The sequence below is a fragment of the Hemitrygon akajei genome, chromosome 19 (genome assembly GCF_048418815.1).
Source record: "Hemitrygon akajei chromosome 19, sHemAka1.3, whole genome shotgun sequence".
In the NCBI taxonomy this organism is placed as follows: Eukaryota; Metazoa; Chordata; class Chondrichthyes; order Myliobatiformes; family Dasyatidae; genus Hemitrygon; species Hemitrygon akajei.
Genome location: NC_133142.1, coordinates 66,934,454 through 66,953,428, shown reverse-complemented (window position 1 = coordinate 66,953,428; position 18,975 = coordinate 66,934,454). Strand labels below are relative to the sequence as shown.

The 18,975-nt window shown below is 43.7% G+C and overlaps 1 protein-coding gene across 1 annotated transcript in view; it reads left to right on the top strand.

Annotated features, from left to right (window-relative positions):
* Positions 1–9,987, top strand: part of LOC140742091 (troponin C, slow skeletal and cardiac muscles-like) — a 29,339-nt gene extending 19,352 nt beyond the window's left edge. Inside the window, exon 6 of the mRNA XM_073072917.1 lies at positions 9,956–9,987. Within this exon, the coding sequence (XP_072929018.1) occupies positions 9,956–9,987 (32 nt within the window). The remainder of the gene's footprint in view (positions 1–9,955) is intronic.
* The last annotated feature ends 8,988 nt before the right edge of the window (positions 9,988–18,975 follow it).

The window sequence follows — 18,975 nt, the reverse complement described above, 5'->3', positions numbered from 1 at the left end:
CCCCACCAGCAAGAAAAAGGATTGGCACCCACCACCGAGCACTCAAGCGTGCAACAAATCAACAGCAAAGACACAGATTTGCAGTACCCCAAAGACTACTCATTCACCCAGTGTTTGACATACCACAGGCTCTCTCTCTCCCTAATAAGGGAGAAAGAGGTGTCTCCATTTCACAGCGAGAGGGGAGACATAAAAACAACTCACTGGTTTACGATGTTAGAAGTCGGTTATGTCTCTTTTTCTGAGCGCTGTGCCCAAAGATCTTGGGTCTCTGGGCACACAGCCAGAGATCTTCCCTCTCCAACAACACACCAATTTCCTGCCAGAACATCAACCTTCGGTCTGCCCGTCTCCAGAGCCACAAGATCCTGGAACTCCGAAGGCGAGCTAATCTCCTAGGCCGCATCCTTGGCGTATTGGCCAGTCATGAAACCCCAAGAGCAAAGGCCATTCCCACAAAGAACCGAAGTCAGTGTGTTGCTCCAGGTCAGGGTCTTCAAAAGAACCCTGAAAGGGTAAAATAGAGATCCTAAAAAAGGAAATAGAGCTGTTTCTGAAGATGCAAGCAAAAGAGTCGCTGTTAGGTGCCATTGTCTCCTCCTAAGCTCTTCCTGCTTTTCTGACTGCAAAATCCAAACTTGAATGTACAGAAGCTCATTGTTAAATCATGATCATTGTGAAATCAAGATTCTTATAGATGAGGATAGTAGTGGGATAAGCTCCCACTACCTATTAAATGCTCACAATGGTGTGCATCTCAAGTCCAGCTCTTAGCCTTCACGTGTGGCTTAGCTACTAAGTCCAACGGAACTGTTTCTACTGACAGAAGGGGCAAAGGTGGGTTACTGGTGGCTTAAAACCAGTCGCTCTGGGCAGATGGGCTTGACAATCATGTTTAGCAGCTCATCCAGGCGAAGGCAAACTCTGATCTGAAACCTCCACTGCCTTGTGGCTATACTCACTCATGGGGGAAGACTTCAAGAGTAAACCCCGAGGAAATATTCAGAGCTGGATTCCCTAAGGGAGTCCTACGTTGAGTTTATTGCTGACTGGCAACTTTTGCGATGCCAATAATGCCAAAATGTATTGGTCTCTACTATTCCAATTGTGTGGAAAGAAGGAGCCTGCTACCCAGGCAACAGCCTGCTCTCCAAATCATACAGCCTTGGCTTATATACTGGCTTGCGTATCACGTAGACAGCTGGAATGCAACATTGTGAGAACTTAAGAAATCCAGGCCCAAGGATTGTAGACGCAAAATAATGGTGCTCTTTTTGGAAAAGAATTCACATATTGAGGGTGGGTTGAGCTATCTATTAAATGTCAACAGGTCGTAGATGAACACTGGACTGGTGATTCCTCCAGAGGGAGGTCAGTATCCCCAGATCAGTGAGTCCTAGGATTTCAGATTTCTGTGGGCAGGATTCATGAGGGCTGGTGACCGCACGTTTCCACTCCTTCCCCTCCGGTCGGTGTGCCCAAAGTTAGAGGCCTGTGCGAATCCGAAGTTCAAAGTCCCTGTGTTGGGTGAGACCTGAGGTCCATAGCTAAGGTCGAACCTCAAAGGTCAAAGTCCAAAGTTGAGGCCTGATGATTGAAGGTCATCGTGCCCTAAATTTGTGGCCCGATGTCTGTCACTCTGGGCCAGGGACTGTAGATTGGTTACCTCTTCAGGGGTTGAGGCCTGTCGGTGGGTAGGAATGAGGAAAGGGGCTTGTTTTGCTGCTGTTGTTAGGTGGTTGTCGTTGCACATGTTGCTCTGCTGAACAATGTAAGCACAATTGTTAGCATGGCTTTGTCAAGGGTAGGTCGTGCCTTATGAGCCTGATTGAATTTTTTGAGGATGTGACTAAACACATTGATGAAGGAAGAGCAGTAGATGTAGTGTATATGGATTTCAGTAAGGCATTTGATAAGGTACCCCTTGTAAGGCTTATTGAGAAAGTAAGGAGGCATGGGATCCAAGGGGACCTTGCTTTGTGGATCCAGAACCGGCTTGCCCACAAACAGTGGTTGTAGACGGGTCATATTCTGCATGGAGGTCAGTCACCAGTGGAGTGCCTCAGGGATCTGTTCTAGGACCCCTACCCTTCGTGATTTTTATAAATGACCTGGTTGAGGAAGTGGAAGGATGGGTTAGTTGCTGATGACACAAGGTGGGGGGTGTTGTGGATAGTGTGGAGGGCTGTCAGAGGTTACAGGGGGACATTGATAAGATGCAAAATTGGGCTGAGAAGTGGCAAATGAAGCCATAGAAAAGGTGCAGAGGAGATTTACAAGGGTGTTGCCTGGATTGGGGAGCATGCCTTATGAGAATAGGTTGAGTAAACTCGGCCTTTTCTCCTTGGATCGACGGAGGATGAGAGGTGACCTGACAGAGGTGTATAAGATGATGAGAAGGGCCTGTATTGTGCTGTAGGTTTTCTATGTTTCTCTGTTTCTATTATGTTGAACTGGAATGTGCGACGATACTAGTGCGCTGCTCCAGGTTGTATTAGTTAACACAAACAACACATTGTACTGTCTATTTCAATGTACATCAGATAAAGGAATCTGAACCAGACTTTCCCTTTCTCAACTTGCATTTTTATTTCCAGAAGACCATAAGACATTGGAGCACAATTAGGTCATCCGGCCCATCGAGTCTCCTCCGCTATTTAATCATGGCTGTAGCTCAGGAAGGTCGCGCCTGTAGCTCAGCCACTGGACAGGGGAAGGGGTTTCAGTCTCCAGTCCCACAGCACCCTGTCTGATTCTCTGTCACCCCGGGTCCACCCGGTTGCCTCCCCTCCCCTCGCCTGGTCTCGTCTCCAACTCATGGTGGGAGGCGCACTTTTCGAAGGTGGATGATGTGTTGTTGGGCAGGTAATGAGTCAAAGACCTCCGAGCACTCGTTTGAACAAGCGACAGTGCTGGAATGACTGGGACACAAGGATTGACATTGCTACAGCTGATCAAAACAATTTAAATTTTTAAGTATCCTTTGGCCAGAGATCAGGGCAATTCTGCCTCATACAGATTGCGTTCTACCAGTTCTGCCAGTATGTCTCGACATCCTTGCTGGATTTCAAAATGAAGAAGGGGCAGATACGATGTCAATGGGGGACTTGGTGAAAATGCTTATGGTCGGAAGTCGCTGGGGCAAGAGCTGAGGGCTAACAATGTGACCACTGATGTACACTTTTTTGTTAAGGGAACACGGTCTTTTCTCCTTGGAGTGACAGAGGATGAGAGGTGGCCTGATAGAGGTGTATAAGATGATGAGAGGCATTGATCTTGTGGATAGTCAGAGGCTTTTCTGCAGGGCTGAAATGGCTAGCACGAGAGGCACAGTGCTTGGAAGTAGGTACAGAGGAGATATCAGGGGTAAGTTTTTTTATGCAGAGAGAGGCGAGTGCGTGGAATGGGCTGCCGGCGATGGTGGTGGAGGAGGATTCAACAGTCTTTTAAGAGACTCCTGGACAGGTACATGGAGCTCAGAAAAATAGAGGGCTATGGGTAACCCTATGTAATTTCTAAGGTAAGGACATGTTCAGCACAACTTTGTGGGCCAAAGGGCCTGTATTGTGCTGCAGGTTTTCTATGTTTCTATGTTTCTATGGCTGATCCTTTTTTTTCTCTCAACCCCAGTTCCCAGCCTTCTCCCCATTGTATTTGATGACATGGCCAATCAAGAACCTCTGCCTCAATCTCTGCCTTAAGTGCACCCAATGACCTGGCCTCCACAGCTGCATGTAGCAACAAATTCCACAAATTCACCACCCTTTGGTTAAAGAAAGTTCTCCACATCTCTGTTTTAAATGGATGCCCTCTATCCCTCTATGCTGAGGCTGTGCCCTCTTGTCGTGCAGAACCCCACTAGTCACTGGCAGCCAACAGAAAGGAATCCTTTTATTCCCACTTACTGCCTCCAACCAATCAGCCAATGTTAGTGGCTGTTAGTAACCATGTTAGTAACTTTCCTGTAGTCCAATGGGCTCTTAACTTGCTAAGCAGCCTCATGTGTGGCACCTTGTCAAAGGCCTTCTGAACGTCCAAATATACAACATCCACTGCATCCCCTTTATCTATTCTGTTTATAATCTCCTCAAAGAATTCTAATAGGCTCATCTGTCTAGTGCCTCCACCACCGTTGCTGGCAGCCCATTCCACGCACTCGCCACTCTCTGAATAAAAAACTCAAAAAAACTCATCCCTGACATCTCCTCTGTACCTACTTCCAAGCACCTTAAAACTATGCCCTCTCATGCTAGCCATTCCAGCCCTGGGAAAAAGCCTATATCCACATAATCAATGCCTCTCATCATCTTATACTCCTCTATCAGGTCACCATCGCTCCAAGAAGGAAAGGCCGAGTTCACTCAACCTATTCTCATAAGGCATGCTCCCCAATCCAGGCAACATCCTTGTAAATCTCCTCTGCACCCTTTCTATGGTTCCCACATCCTTCCTGTAGTGAGGAGACCAGAACTGAGCACAGTACTCCAAGTGGGATCTGACCAGGGTCCTATATAACTGCAACATTACCTCTTGGCTCCTAAATTCAATTCCATGATTGATGAAAGTCAATCCACTGTATGCCTTCTTAATCACAGAGTCAACCTGCGCATCAACTTTGAGTGACCTAAGGCAGGGGTCCCCAACCTTTTTTGCACCGCAGACCGGTTTGTTATTGACAATATTCTTGCAGACTGGCCGACAGCGGGGAGTGGGGGGCTGTTCAAGTAGGGATGCCAACTTCCTCACTCCCAAATAAGGGACAAAAGTAGCAGTCAAATACGGGACACTTGTGTTTACCCTGAGAAAGACTACCATGATCATGAAGCCTTCCGTGGGCACCTGTATGCACATGCGTGACGTGTGCATACATGATGTACACATGCGTGTACATGCCGATTTTTTTCTCTACAAATCAGTTTTGCCTTAATCTTCCCGATTCTGTTAAGTGAAACTACACTGTACGTACATTATTTCTACTTTAAATAGGCTGTGTATTTATCATATCATTCCTGCTTTTACTATATGTTCATTTTATTTTAGACTTTATGTGTTATTTGGTATGATTTGGTAGGTTATTTCAAGTTCAACAGTGCGCGACAGGGAATGAGGAAAGGTGGAGCTGAATCATATCGTTTCCTCGCGGCCCGGTAGCACATGTTTTACGGCCCGCTGGTTGGGGACCACTGACCTAAGGACTCAGACCCCAAAATCCCTCTGATCCTCCACACTGCCAAGAGTCTTACCATTAATACTATATTTTGCCATCATATTTGACCTACCAAAATGAACCACTTCACACTTATCTGGGTTGAACTACATCTGCCACTTCTCAGCCCAGTTTTGCATCCTATCGATGTCCCACTGTAACCTCTGACAGCCCTCCATACTATCCACAACACCCCCAATTTTTGTATCATCAGCAAATTTATTAACCTATCCTTCCACTTCTTCATCCAGATCATTTATAAAAATCACAAAGAGTAGGGGCCCTAGAACAGATCCCTGAGGCACACCACTGGTCACTGGCCTCCATGCAGAATATGACCTGTCTACAACCACTCTTTGCCTTCTGTTAGCAAGCCAGTTCTGGATACACAAAGCAATGTCCCCTTGGATCCCATACCTCCTTACTTTCTCAATAAGCCTTGCATGGGATACCTTATCAAATGCCTTGCTGAAATCCATATACACTACATCTACTGCTCTTCCTTCATCAATGTGTTTAGACACAGCCTCAAAAAATTCAATCAGGCTTGTAAGGCACGACCTGCTTTTCACAAAGCCATGCTGACTATTCCTAATCATATTATGCCTCTGTGTTGGCACATGGCCTAGTGGATAAGGCATCAGTCTAGTGATCTGAAGGTCACTGGTTCGAGCCTCAGCTGAGGCACCTTGTTGTGTCCTTGAGCAAGGCACATTGCTCTGCGACGACACCGGTGCCAAGCTGCTTGGGTCCTAGTGCCCTTCCCTTGGACAACATCGGTGGCGTGAAGAGGGGAAGGCTTGCAGCTTGGGCAACTGCTGGTCTCCCATACAACCCTCCCCAGGCCTGCGCCCTGGAAACCTTCCAAGGTGCAAAACCATGAGACTAACGGATGCCTATATATAATTATGCCTCTCCAGATGTTCATAAATCCTGCCTCTCAGGATCTTCTCCAACAACTTACCAACCACTGAAGTAAGACTCACTGGTCTCTAATTTCCTGGGCTATCCCTACTCCCTTTCTTGAATAGGGGAACAACATACGCAACCCTCCAATCCTTCGGAACCTCTCCTGTCCACGTTGATGATGCAAAGATCATTGACAGAGGATCAGTAATATCCTCAATCACCTCCCACAGTAGCCTGGAGTACATCTCATCTGGTCCGGTGACTTATCCAACTTGATGCTTTCCAAAAGCTCCAGCACATCCTTTTCCTTAACATCTACATGCTCAAGCTTTTCAGTCCACTGTAAGTCATCCCTATAATCGTCAAGATCCTTTTCTGTAGTGAATACTGAAGAAAAGTATTCATCAAGTACCTCTATCTCCTCCGGTTTCATACTCACTTTTCCACTGTCTCACTTGATTGGTCCTATTCTCTCAAATCTTATCCTCTTGCTCTTCACATACTTGTAGGATGCCTTGGGGTTTTCCTTAATCCTGTCCATCAGGGCCTTCTCATGGCCCCTTCTGGCTCTCCTAATTTCATTCTTAAGCTCCTTCCTCCTAACTTTATAATCTTCTAGATCTCTATCATTATCCTGTTTTTTGAACCTTTCGGAAGCTCTTCTTTTCTTCTTGACTAGATTTTCATCAGCCTTTGTACACCATGGTTCCTGTACCCTATCATCCTTTCCCTGTCTCATTGGAACGTACCTATGTAGAACCCCACGCAAGTATCCCCTGAACATTTGCCATATTTCTTCCGTACATTTCCCTGAGAACATATGTTTTCAATTTATGCTTCCAAGTTCCTGCCTGATAGCCTCATATTTCCCGTTACTCCAATTAAACGTTTCTTTAACTTGTCTGTTCCTATCCCTCTCCAATGCTATGGTAAAGGAGATAGAATTGTGATCACTATCTCCAAAATGCTCTCCCACTGAGAGATCTGACACCTGACCAGGTTCATTTCCCAATACCAGATTAAATACAGTCTCTCCTCTTGTAGGCTTATCTACATACTGTGTCAAGAAACCTTCCTGAACACACCTAACAAACCTGATCTAAACCCCTCGCTCTAGGGAGATGCCAATCGATATTCGGGAAATTAAAATCTCCCGCCACAACAACCCTGTTATTATTACTCCTTTCCAGAATCTGTCTCCTTATCTACTCCTCAGAGTCCCTGTTACTATTGGGTGGTCTATGAAAAACACCCAGTTGAGTTATTGACTCCTTCCTGTTCCTAACCTCCACCCACAGAAACTCAATAGACAATCTCTCCATAACTTCTTCCTTTTCTGCAGCCATGACAATATCTCTGATCAACAGTGCCACACCTCCCCCCCCTTTTGCCTCCCTCCCTGTCCTTTCTGAAACATCTAAAGCCTGGCACTTGAAATAGCCATTCCTGCCCCTGAGCCATTCAAGTCTCTATAATGGCCACAACATCATAGCTCCAAGTACTGATCCATGCTCTAAACTCATCCTCTTTGTTCATAATACTCCTTGCATTAAAATAGTTACATCTTAAACCATCGGTCTAAGCGCGTCCCTTCTCGATCACCTGCCTATCCACCCTCTCACACTGTCTCCAAGCTTTCTCTGTTTGTGATCCAACTGCCTTTTCCTCCATCACTTCAGTTTGTTTCCCACCCCCCAGCAATTCTAGTTTAAACTCTCCCCAGTAGCCTTAGCAAACCTCCCCGCCAGGATATTCGTCCCCTTGGGATTCAAGTGCAACCTGTCCTTTTTTTACAGGTCACACCTGCCCCAAAAGAGGTCCCAATGATCCAAAAATCTGAATCCCTGCCCCCTGCTCCAAACCCTCAGCCACGCATTTATCCTCCACTTTATTACTCACTTCCTGTACTCACTGTCACATGGCACAGGCAGTAATCCCGAGATCCCTACCTTAGTGGTTCTGTTTCTCAACTTCCTTCCTGGCTCCCTGGAGTCTGTTTTCAGGACCTCCTGCCTATGTCATTGGTACCAATATGTACCACGACCTCTGGCTGTTCTCCCTCCCACTTCAGGATATCATGTTTGCGATCAGAAACATCCCGGACCCTGGCACCTGGGAGGCAAACTACCATCCGTGCTTCTTTCCTGCGTCCACAGAATCGCCTGTTTGACCCTCTAACTATAGAGTCCCCTATCACTGCTGCCATCCTCTTCCTTTCCCTACCCTTCTGAGCCACAGGGCCAGACTCTGTGCCAGAGGTGCAGCCACTGTTGCTTCCCCCAGGTAGGCTGACCCCCCCCAACAGTACTCAAACAGGAGTACTTATTGTTAAGGGGTAGAGCCACAGAGGTACTCTCTAGCATCTGACTCCTGCCCTTCCCTCTCCTGACTGTTACCCACTTATCGGTCTCCCAAGGCCCCGGTGTGACTACCTGCCTATAGCTGCTGTCTATCACCTCCTCACTCTCCCTGACCAGATGAAGGTCATCGAGCTGCATCTCCAGTTCCCTAACGCGGTCCCCAAGGAGCAATATTGTGATCACTGGTTCCTAAGGGTTCTTTTACCTTGAGCTGCCTAATCACCCCCAGTTCATTACATAACACCCAATCCAGTATAGCTGATCCCCTAGTAGGCTTAACAACAAACTGCTCTATAAAAGCTGTCTCTTAGGTATTCAACAAACTCACTCTCTTGAGATCCTTTACCAGCCTGATTTTCACAATCAACCTGCATTTTAAAATCTCCCATGACTATCATAACTTTGTCCTTTGGACTCGTCTTTTCTCTTTCCTGTTGTAGCCTGTGGTCCGCCTCCCAGCCACTACTGGGAGGCCTGTATATAACTGCCATCAACGTCCTTTTACCCTTGCAGTTTCTTAACTCAACCTACAAGGATTCAACGTCCTCCGATCCTATGTTACATCTTTTTACCAGTGGAGCCACACCTCCCACTGCCTCCTTTTCTATCCCTCCGATATAACATGTAACCTTGGACGTTCAGCTCCCAACTAAAACCATCCTTCAGCCACGATTCAATGATGGCCACAACATCACACCTGGCAATCTGTAATATTGCAACAAGATCATTCACTTTATTTCTTATACTATGTGCATTTAGACACAACACCTTGAGTACTGTATTTGCTATCCTTTCTGATTCTGCATCCCTAATTCTTCGATACTCAGCCTTTGATACTGCACGCTACCTTTACTTTTTTACCATCCGTCCTAACCTGAGTCCCTTCACTCCAGATCCCACCCCCCTGCCAAATTAGTTTAAACTCTCCCCAACAGATCTGACAAACCTGCCCAGGAGAATATCGATCCCCCTCGGGTTCAGGTGCAACCCGTCACTTTTGAATAAGTCATACCTCTCCCAGAAGAGAAAACATTTCAGAAATGTTACAATAATTTTTTTAATCACTAACCTTTATCACATGATGAATTTTTTTTTATTAAGAGTGAGTACTTTGTTCTGAAATGAAATGAAATGAACTGCCTCTCAACTCCAGTGATCCAACTTCAACTTGCTGTCTGTGTGTAATTTGCACCTTCTCCTTGGACTGCAAGGATTTCCTCCATTTTCCCTCTTTGTCTCAGATGTGCTGGTTCATGGATGAAATGGGTACTTTACAACTGCCCCTAGTGTACACAGGTAGTGGAAGGGGGTTTGGCGTGAGGGAAGATCTGGAACCGGTATAAGCGGTACCTGATAGTCATTGCAGTTGCTGTCCGAGGAGCCTGCTATCACACTATGTTTCTACCTTGCACATTTTCAGAAACTTTGAAGAAAAAAATTGACAATTTGACACTAAATATTTTATTCTGTTCTTTTGCAGAATTCTTGGAGTTCATGAAAGGTGTTGAGTAGATTTTACACAATTGATGACAGGAAACCAGTTACATGCTTTGCTGTAAACTCTGTATTAGTCACCACCCACAACTATGAAGAAACAAATAATCTTCAAAACAACTGACTGAATCTACACTTAAATCCAAGATTTTTCCTGTCATTGTCGAATTGTCGAATTTTTTTTCCTTTTAAACCTTTGTAAGCTTTTAAAATAGGAAATGTATAACAGTTGTTAAAGATCATTTAAGTTTGTAATTACTGTTGTGTGGAGTAAGTGTAGATAAATTTATTCCAACTACATAAGCCACTTGAGGGCTGAATCCTAGCAGGCTCCTTTTCCACAAGAGCAGCTATACAACATTCAAAGTAAGAACTGAATGAACTGGTTTCTCAAAAACACCACCAATTAGTTCTTATTGTTCAAATGTTATGGATTAATGCAATGACAATCTGTAATCTAATCACATATATTGCAGATTTCACTGCAAGTTATCTGTACTATTTATTGTACTATGGAAGATGGGTTCATTTTAGTACAAAGGTGTCATTCAAATTTCAATGCAGAAAATAATAGTAACAAGGACAATTGAGCAAATTCAGGTTGGCCAATTTTCAGATCGAAGACAATTAGACTTGTTGACCTGAAATTCCCAAACAGTTCAGAAATCATTTTTAAATAATTGGCTTCACTTAGCGCTCACATGTAACTTTAAATATTATAATACCTATCACAAAATAAGGCAGCAAATCCAGAAAATAGTGCAGATTTAGAAATTGCATAATCAAAATAAAAGTTCATTGTTACAATGTTAATCACCTGCTTCAAGTTGAGTGTTTGCATCAGATAAAGCAGCCTTACAATGCTAGGTGGTGTAATGGACTATTGAGAAAATCTTTTGATTTAGGAAATAACATTTTACAATGTTACCTGGACAAATTTTACCCGTTCCTTCCATTTTACTGGAATGAAGCTGTTTGAACTCCATTTGCCTTCCTACTCTATACCAGGATTCAATTCATGCAAAAAGATAGGTCTGGATTGAGATTCTAAATAGGAGAAAGGACAACTTTGATGGTATCAGAAATGATCCAGCAAGTGCAGATCGGACAGGCTGTTTTCAGGTAAAGGTGTACAGTAACTGGGAAGCCTTCAAAAAATTAAGTTTTGAGAGCACAAAACTTGTATCTGCCTGTCAGAATAAAAGGTAAAGATAACAAGTGTAAGGAACCTTGGTTTTCAAGAGATATTGAGACCCTGATTAAGATTTTTTAAAAAGGAGGTGCATAGCAGGTAGGTAGGAATAAATGAGGTGCTTATGGTATACAAGAAATGCAAGAGAGCACTTCAGAAAGAAATCAGGAAGACTAAAAGAAAGTTGCTCTAACAGACAAGGTGGACGAGAATCCTAAGGAATTCTACAGGTATGTTAAGAGCAAAAGAATTGTAAGGGACAAAGTTGGTCCTCTGGAAGACCAGAATGATATGGAGCCAAACCAGATGGGGCCGGGATTCTTAAATGAATTCTTTGCACCCATATTTACTCAGGAGAGTCTATAAAAGTGTGGCAAAGCGTCACCCTGTACAGATTACAGAGGAGGAGGTGTGTGCCATCCTGAGGTAGATCAGGGTGGATAGATCCCCAGGGCATGACAATGTGTTCCCTTGGACCCTACGGGAGGCAAGTGCAGAAATAGCTGCGATATTTAAATCACCCTTAGTGATAGGGAAGGGACCAGAGGATTGGAGGATAGCCAGTATTGTTCCTCTATTTAACAAAGGCTTTAAACATAAACCAGGAAATTATAGGCTGGTGAGTCTGACATCAGTTGTGGGAAAGTTATTGGAAGGTATTCTGAGGGACCGGATATATAAGTATTTGGATAGACATGGATTTATTAAGGATAATCAGCATGGCTTTGTACGTGGTATGTCATGTCTAACCAATCTTTTAGAGTTTTTTGAGGACGCTATCAGGAAAGTGGATGAAGGTAAGGCAGTGAATGTTATCTACATGGATTTTGGTAAAAAATTTGACAAGGTCCCACATGGGAGGCTGATCAAGAAGGTTCAGTCATTTGGAATTCTGGATGAGGTAGTAAATTGGATTAGACCTTGGTTTCGTGGGAGATACCAGAGAGTGGTCATAGAGAGTTGCCTCTGACTGGAGGCCTGTGACCAGCAGTGTACCACAGGGATCGGTGCTGGGTCCTTTGTTGTTTGCCATCTATATCAATGATTTGGATAATAATGTGGTTAACTGGATCAGCAAATTTGTGGATTACACCAAACTGGGGAGGGGGTGGGAGTGGGGGAGGGTAGTGGACAGTGAGGAAGGCTATCATGGCTTGCAGAGGGATCTGCATCAGCTGGGAAAATGGGCTGAAAACTGGCAGATAGAATTTAATGTGGATAAGTGCGAGGTTTTGCACTTCGGTTAGACCAACCAGAGTAGGTCTTACACAGTGAACGGTGGGGCACTGAGGAGTGTGGTAGAACAAATGGATATGAGAATACAGGTACATAATTTGTTGAAAGGAGTGATACAGGTTGTAAAGAAAGCATTTGGCACATGGGCTTTCATAATCAATGTATTAAGTACAGGATGTTATGTTGAAGATGTTGGTGAGGTCTAATTTGGAGTATTGTGTACAGGTTTGGTCACCTACCTACAGGAAAGATGTAAACAAAGTTGAAAGAGTATAGATAAAATTTACAAGGATGTTGCCAGGTTTGGAGGACCTGAGTTATACGGAAATATTCAATAGGTTAGGGCTGTATTCTTTAGAACGTAGAAGATTGAGGGGAGATTTGACAGAGGTATACAAAATATTAAGGTTATAGATAGGGTAAATGAAAACAGGGTTTCACCACTAAGGATGGGTAGGACTACAACCAGAGATCATGCCTTAAGGGTGAAAGGTGAGAAGTTTAAGGGGAACATCAGAGGAAACATCTTCGCTCAGAGTGTGGAACAAGCTGTCAGAACAAGTTGTACATGCAAACTCAATTTCAACATTTAAGAGAAGTTTGGATAGGTACATGGATAGTAGGTGTATTCAGGGTTCTGGACCCAGTGCAGGTCGAAGGGGGTAGGCAGTTAAAATGGTTTTAGCATGGACTAAATGGGCTGAAGGGCCTGTTTCTGTACTATACTTCTCTATGGCTCTAATTCAAAAGGATGTCAATCTCCACCAATCTCTGAAGAAATCACTGCAGAAATAATTGGGGGCATAAACTTATACAATGCTCCACTCACTGCTGTTTGGCTTTCAGAAATGATGACTATGGTGTTGCTGCTATGATAATCACCTGAACTTTTAACCTATTGTGGGTGGCACAAAGTTCTAGCAGCTATTGCATCACTTCACAGCACCTCCAATCACCGATCAGGCATCACTGCTGTCTGTAAGGAGTTTGTACGTTCTCCCCACAATGATGTGGTTTCCTCTAGGTGTTCTGGTTTCCTCCTACATCCCAAAGACCTATGGATTAGGTTTAGTAACTTGCGGGCATGCTATGATGGAGCGGAAGCACAGTGACACTAATTTGATTCAATACTAAAGAGGCATTTCACTTTATGTTTTGTTGTTGTGATGTACATGTAACAGAACTAATCTTATTCTAAACCACAAACTCTGTCTTATACATAAGCTAGACTGAAGCAAGAGATCTCTGAGCACATTGTAGATTCCAAAATTGGAACTAATTGTATCCTTCGGACTTTTAAAATTTTGCAGCTCCATAAAAACACAAGCAGTAGACAAAACTTTTAAATTGTTTTGTCAAAATGTGTATCATCCTTCTCCAACTAAATGTTAGAATTATTGCCACTTTTCCAATTTCTATACATTGTGACTGCGTCCTAAGCTCTATATCTTGGAATGTCAAATCTCTTTAATCATGTCACAAGCTATTGCAATACATGGAGGACATGGTAGACTTTGAAAGGGATATGAAAATTGACAAGAGCAGAGAAAGTAAAGGTGGATCAAGAACAGATCAGTATCATCATAGCAACAGCAGTAATTAATTCTGGACTCTCTGAGAGATTACGGAGATATTAGCGGAGAAAGTTCATGACATAAATTTAAAAGTCATAAACTTGATGTGAGAAACCAAAAACAAACTTGAGGAAGTAGGGATAGATGTGATAAATCAGTGAATTAATAAGCACTTCAACAGTTATGCAGGAATGGCCACATGGGTGAGGGACCATCAGAATTTTCAAATTTAGGAAAAATAGAGTTAGGGAAGTGAGAATTATAAATTGCTACAAATCATTTTCTAAGCAATTACCATAGCTTACTGCTGAGATTTGGAAGTTCAGGAGACATTACAGTGAAAGCTCATCATACTAAAATGTTTCTTTCTCCATCAACCGTGCCCACTTTGCTGAGTATTTCAAGAGCCTTCTGCTTGAATCACAATGAATAATCCTGTAATTGAATCCACTGCTGTTCAAATGTTGGCTTTAGCCCAGATTCAAGCACACTGGATCTATCTGCAGTAAATAAAAATAGCAAATTTGTAGCGGTGTGCTACACGTAGCGCTGCAATGACGACACGGAGTCGGTGAGCTGCAGTTGCAAAAGAGATCTATTCAAACTTCGCGGCCTCGCTTTAAAGCCTTCCTGATCCCGCCCTCTCCGGGCGGGAATACTGTAGGGGGTGCGTATTCACAGTCCCGTCCTGCGTGTGGGCTTTTCCCCTTGCTGGTGAAGCAGACTTGGCGCCCTCTTTGGGACCGGCCTCTATGCCGGCGTGTGCCGCTTTGTGAGCCGGTTCGAGTGCGCTGGGAAGTTGGTCGCCACACATTGATAAATACAAACCCTTTCCAAATCCTGATAGTTAATGTTAGAGATTAACTGTCCTGATGGAGCATGTTTTTCACTTCCCAAGTAAATTTTTTCTTATATCACTGTTGTACTTATAAGTGGTTATCTATGTTTTGGCTGTGTCTTACATTTTTAAGCTTTTTCATGATTAATGCTAAGCCTAGTGCACAAGTGTATGCAGCAAGAAATGTTTAAAGTATGACCTGATGCCAACTCAGACCACAGGATTCGAACAACTAGGTTCCATTTGTTCTTTTGTATATAAATATAATTTTTTTGTTGTGGGCTTGGCCTGGAATGTTTGTAGTGCCATTCCTAGTTCACCTGGATCATGTCTAGACCAAAAACCAGAATACAAAGATCAAACAGCACAATTAACTATGGAGCACTGTATTTAATCTAGTGGACACACCTGATCTTAAATGTTTAGTATAATATTGTATAATAGTTGGATAAAAGAAATAATAAAACAGAAAATCAACCAGGAGGTACATCACTGGATGAAGGTTAGATCTGTGGCATTCAAGTCTGGCAACCCAGGCCCGTACCAGAAAGCCAGGAACGATTTGCGGAGGGTGAAGGGACAATTTCAAATGAGGTTGGAAGCAACGTCAGATGTACAACAACTCTGGCAGGGTTTGCAAGACATTACTTCCTACAAAGCAAAACCCAATAGCATGAATGGCAACGATGCTTCACTACCAGATGAACTCAACACCTTCTATGCCCGCTTTGAAAGGGAGAATATAACTACAGCTGTGAAGATCCCTGCTGCACCTGGTGACCCTGTGATCTCTGTCTCAGAGGCCAATGTTAGACTGTCTTTAAAGAGAGTGAACCCGCACAAGGCGGAAGCTCCCGATGGAGTACCTGGTAAGGCTCTGGAAACCTGTGCCAACCAGCTGGCGGGAGTATTCAAGGACATTTTCAACCTCTCACTGCTACGGGGGGAAGTTCCCACTTACTTCAAAAAGGCAACAATTATACCAGTGCATAAGACGAATAATGTGGGCTGCCTTAATGATTATCGCCCAGTAGCACTCACATTGACAGTGATGAAATGCTTTGAGAGGTGGGTTACGACTAGACTGAACTCCTGCCTCAGCAAGGATCTGGACCCACTGCAAATTACTTATCACCACAATAGGTCAACGGCAGACACAATCTCAATGGCTCTTCACACTGCCTTAGACCACCTGGATAACACAAACACCTATGTCAGGATGCTGTTCATCAACTATAGCTCAGCATTTAATGCCATCATTCCCACAATCCTGATTGATAAGTTACAGAACCTGGTCCTCTGTACCTTCCTCTGCAATTGGTTCCTCAACTTCCTAACTGGAAGACCACAATCTGTGTGGATTGGTGATAACATCTCCTCCTCGCTGATGATCAACACTGGTGCACCACAGGGGTGTGTGCTTAGCCCACTGCTCTACTCTCCATATACTCATGACTGTGAGGCTAGGCATAGCTCAAATACCATCTATAAATTTGCTGATGATACAACCATTGTTGGTAGAATCTCAGGTGGTGACGAGAAGGCGTACAGGAGTGAGATATGCCAACTAGTTGGGTGGTACCACAGCAACAACCAGGCACTCAATGTCAGTAAGACAAAAGAGCTGATTGTGGACTTCAGGAAGGGTAAGATGAAGGACACATACCAATCCTCATACAGGGATCAGAAGTGGAGAGAATGAGTATTTCAAGTTCCTGGGTGTCAAGATCTCTGAGGATCTAACCTGTCCTCAACATATCGATGCAGTTATAAAGAAGGCAAGACAGCAACAATACTTCATTAAGAGTTTGAAGAGATTTGGCATGTCAATAAGTATACTCAAAAACTTCTACAGATGTACCATGGAGAGCATTCTGACAGTCTGTATCACTGTCTGGTATGGGGGGCTGGGGGGCTACTGCACAGGACCAAAAGAAGCTGCAGAGGGTTGTAAATCTAGTCAGCTCCATCTTGGGTACTAGCCTACAAAGTACCCAAGACATCTGTAGGGAGCGGTGTCTCAGAAAGGCAGTGTCCATTATTAAGAACCTCCAGCACCCAGGGCATGCCCTTTTCTCACTGTTACCATCAGGTAGGAGATACAGAAGCCTGAAGGCACACACTCAGTGATTCAGGAACAGTTTCTTCCCCTCGTCCATCTGATTCCTAAATGGACTTTGAACCCATGAACAGTACCTCACTTTTTTAATATATATCATTTCTTGCCTTTTTGCACAGTTTTAATCTATTCAATATATGTATATCATAAAATGATTTACTTATTCAGATATTATTATTATTATTATTATTATTATTATTTTATTTTCTTCTTCTACATTATGTATTGCATTGAACTGCTGCTGCTAAGTTAACAAATTTCACGACACATGCCGGTGATAATAAACCTGATTCTGATTCTCATACTGAAATGCAGGAAGTACTCAGTATGTCAGTGTACACCCACGTAAAGAGAAACAGAGCAACATTTCAGTTAAGTTCTAATGAAGGATCTTTAAAATTAACATTGCGTTTCACAAATGCTGCCTGACCTATAAAATGTTTTCAGCATTTTCTGTTTTATTTCAGTTTTCCAGCATCTATTCTTTTTATTTTCATTTCATGGATAGTACAGTAAAATAGTTTAGATTTCTAGCTCTCAGTTTAGGTAGAACAGCTGGGATTTTTATTCATTACAAGTACATCGAAACATACAGTTTGTGTTAATAATCAACACAGATGGAAGATTATAAGATCATTAGACAAAGGAGCAAAATTAGGCCATTTGGCCAATCAAGTTTGCTCCATCATTCCATTATGGCTTATATATTATCCCTCTCAACCCCATTCCCCCACCTTCTCCCCATTACCTTTCACACCCTGACCAATCAAGAGCCTATCAATCTCTACCTTAAATATACTCAGTGACTCGACCTCCATAGCCATCTGTGGTAATGAATTCCACAGATTCACCACCCTCTGGCTAAAGAAATTTTCATCTCTGTTCTAACTGGATGTTCCTCTATCCTGAGGCTGTGCCCTCTGTCCTTCGGCTCACCCACAATAGGAAACATTTGTTCCACATCCACTCTATCTAGGCCTTTCAATATTCAATACTTTTCAATGAGATCCCCTCATTCTTCTAAACTCTAGTGAGTACAGTCCCAGAGCCAACAAAGGCTCCTCATGTGTTAACACTTTCATTTCCAGAATCATTCTCATGGAATTCCTCTGGAACCTTTTCAATTCTGGCCCATCTTTTCTTAGATAAGGGGCCCAAAATTGCCCACAATATTTCAAGTGTGGTCTGACCAATGCCTTATAATGTAACACACACAAAATGCTAGTGGAACGCAACAGGCCAGGCAGCATCTATAGGAAGAAGTACAGTCGACGTTTTGGGCCGAGACCCTTCATCAGGACTTATTCCTATAGATGCTGCCTGGCCTGCTGTGTTCCACCAGCATTTTGTGTGTGTTGCTTGAATTTCCAGCATCTGCAGATTTCCTTGTGTTTGTCTTATAAAGCCTCAGCATTACATCCTTGCTCCTATATTCTAGTACATTTATAATCAAAGTACATCTATTCAAAGTTCAAAGTATCGATTATCAAATTATCGAACTTGAGATTTGTCTTCTCACAGGCAGCCACAAAACAAAGAAACACAAAAGAACTGATTTAAAAAGAACCCACACAAGGGAAACCATCAATTACCTATGTGGGGGAAAAAACTAATTGTGCAAACAATAGATAAGCAAAGAAATAACACATAGACGTGAACGGCAGATGCACTGAAAGTGGGTCCACAGCCATGGAGACAGTTCACTGTTGAGGTGAGGAAGCCAGTTCAGGAGCCCGATGGCCGCAGGCCTCAGCCATGGAGACAGATTAGAGCTGAGGTGAGTGAAACCAGTCCTGCAGTTCAACGACTGCAGACCTCAGCCATGGAGCCAGTTCAGCCGATACGAGTGAAGCTGGTACAGGAACCCGATGGCCGCAGGCCACGGGTGCAGAGTCAGTTCAGCGCTGAGGTGAGTGAAGCCATACAAGGAGCCACAGTCATGGAGTCAGTTCACTGATGAGGTGAGTGAAGCCGGTCCAGGAACCCAATGGCTGCAGGCCACAGTCATGGTGACAGTTCAGCGCTGAGGCGAGAGAAGATGGTCAAG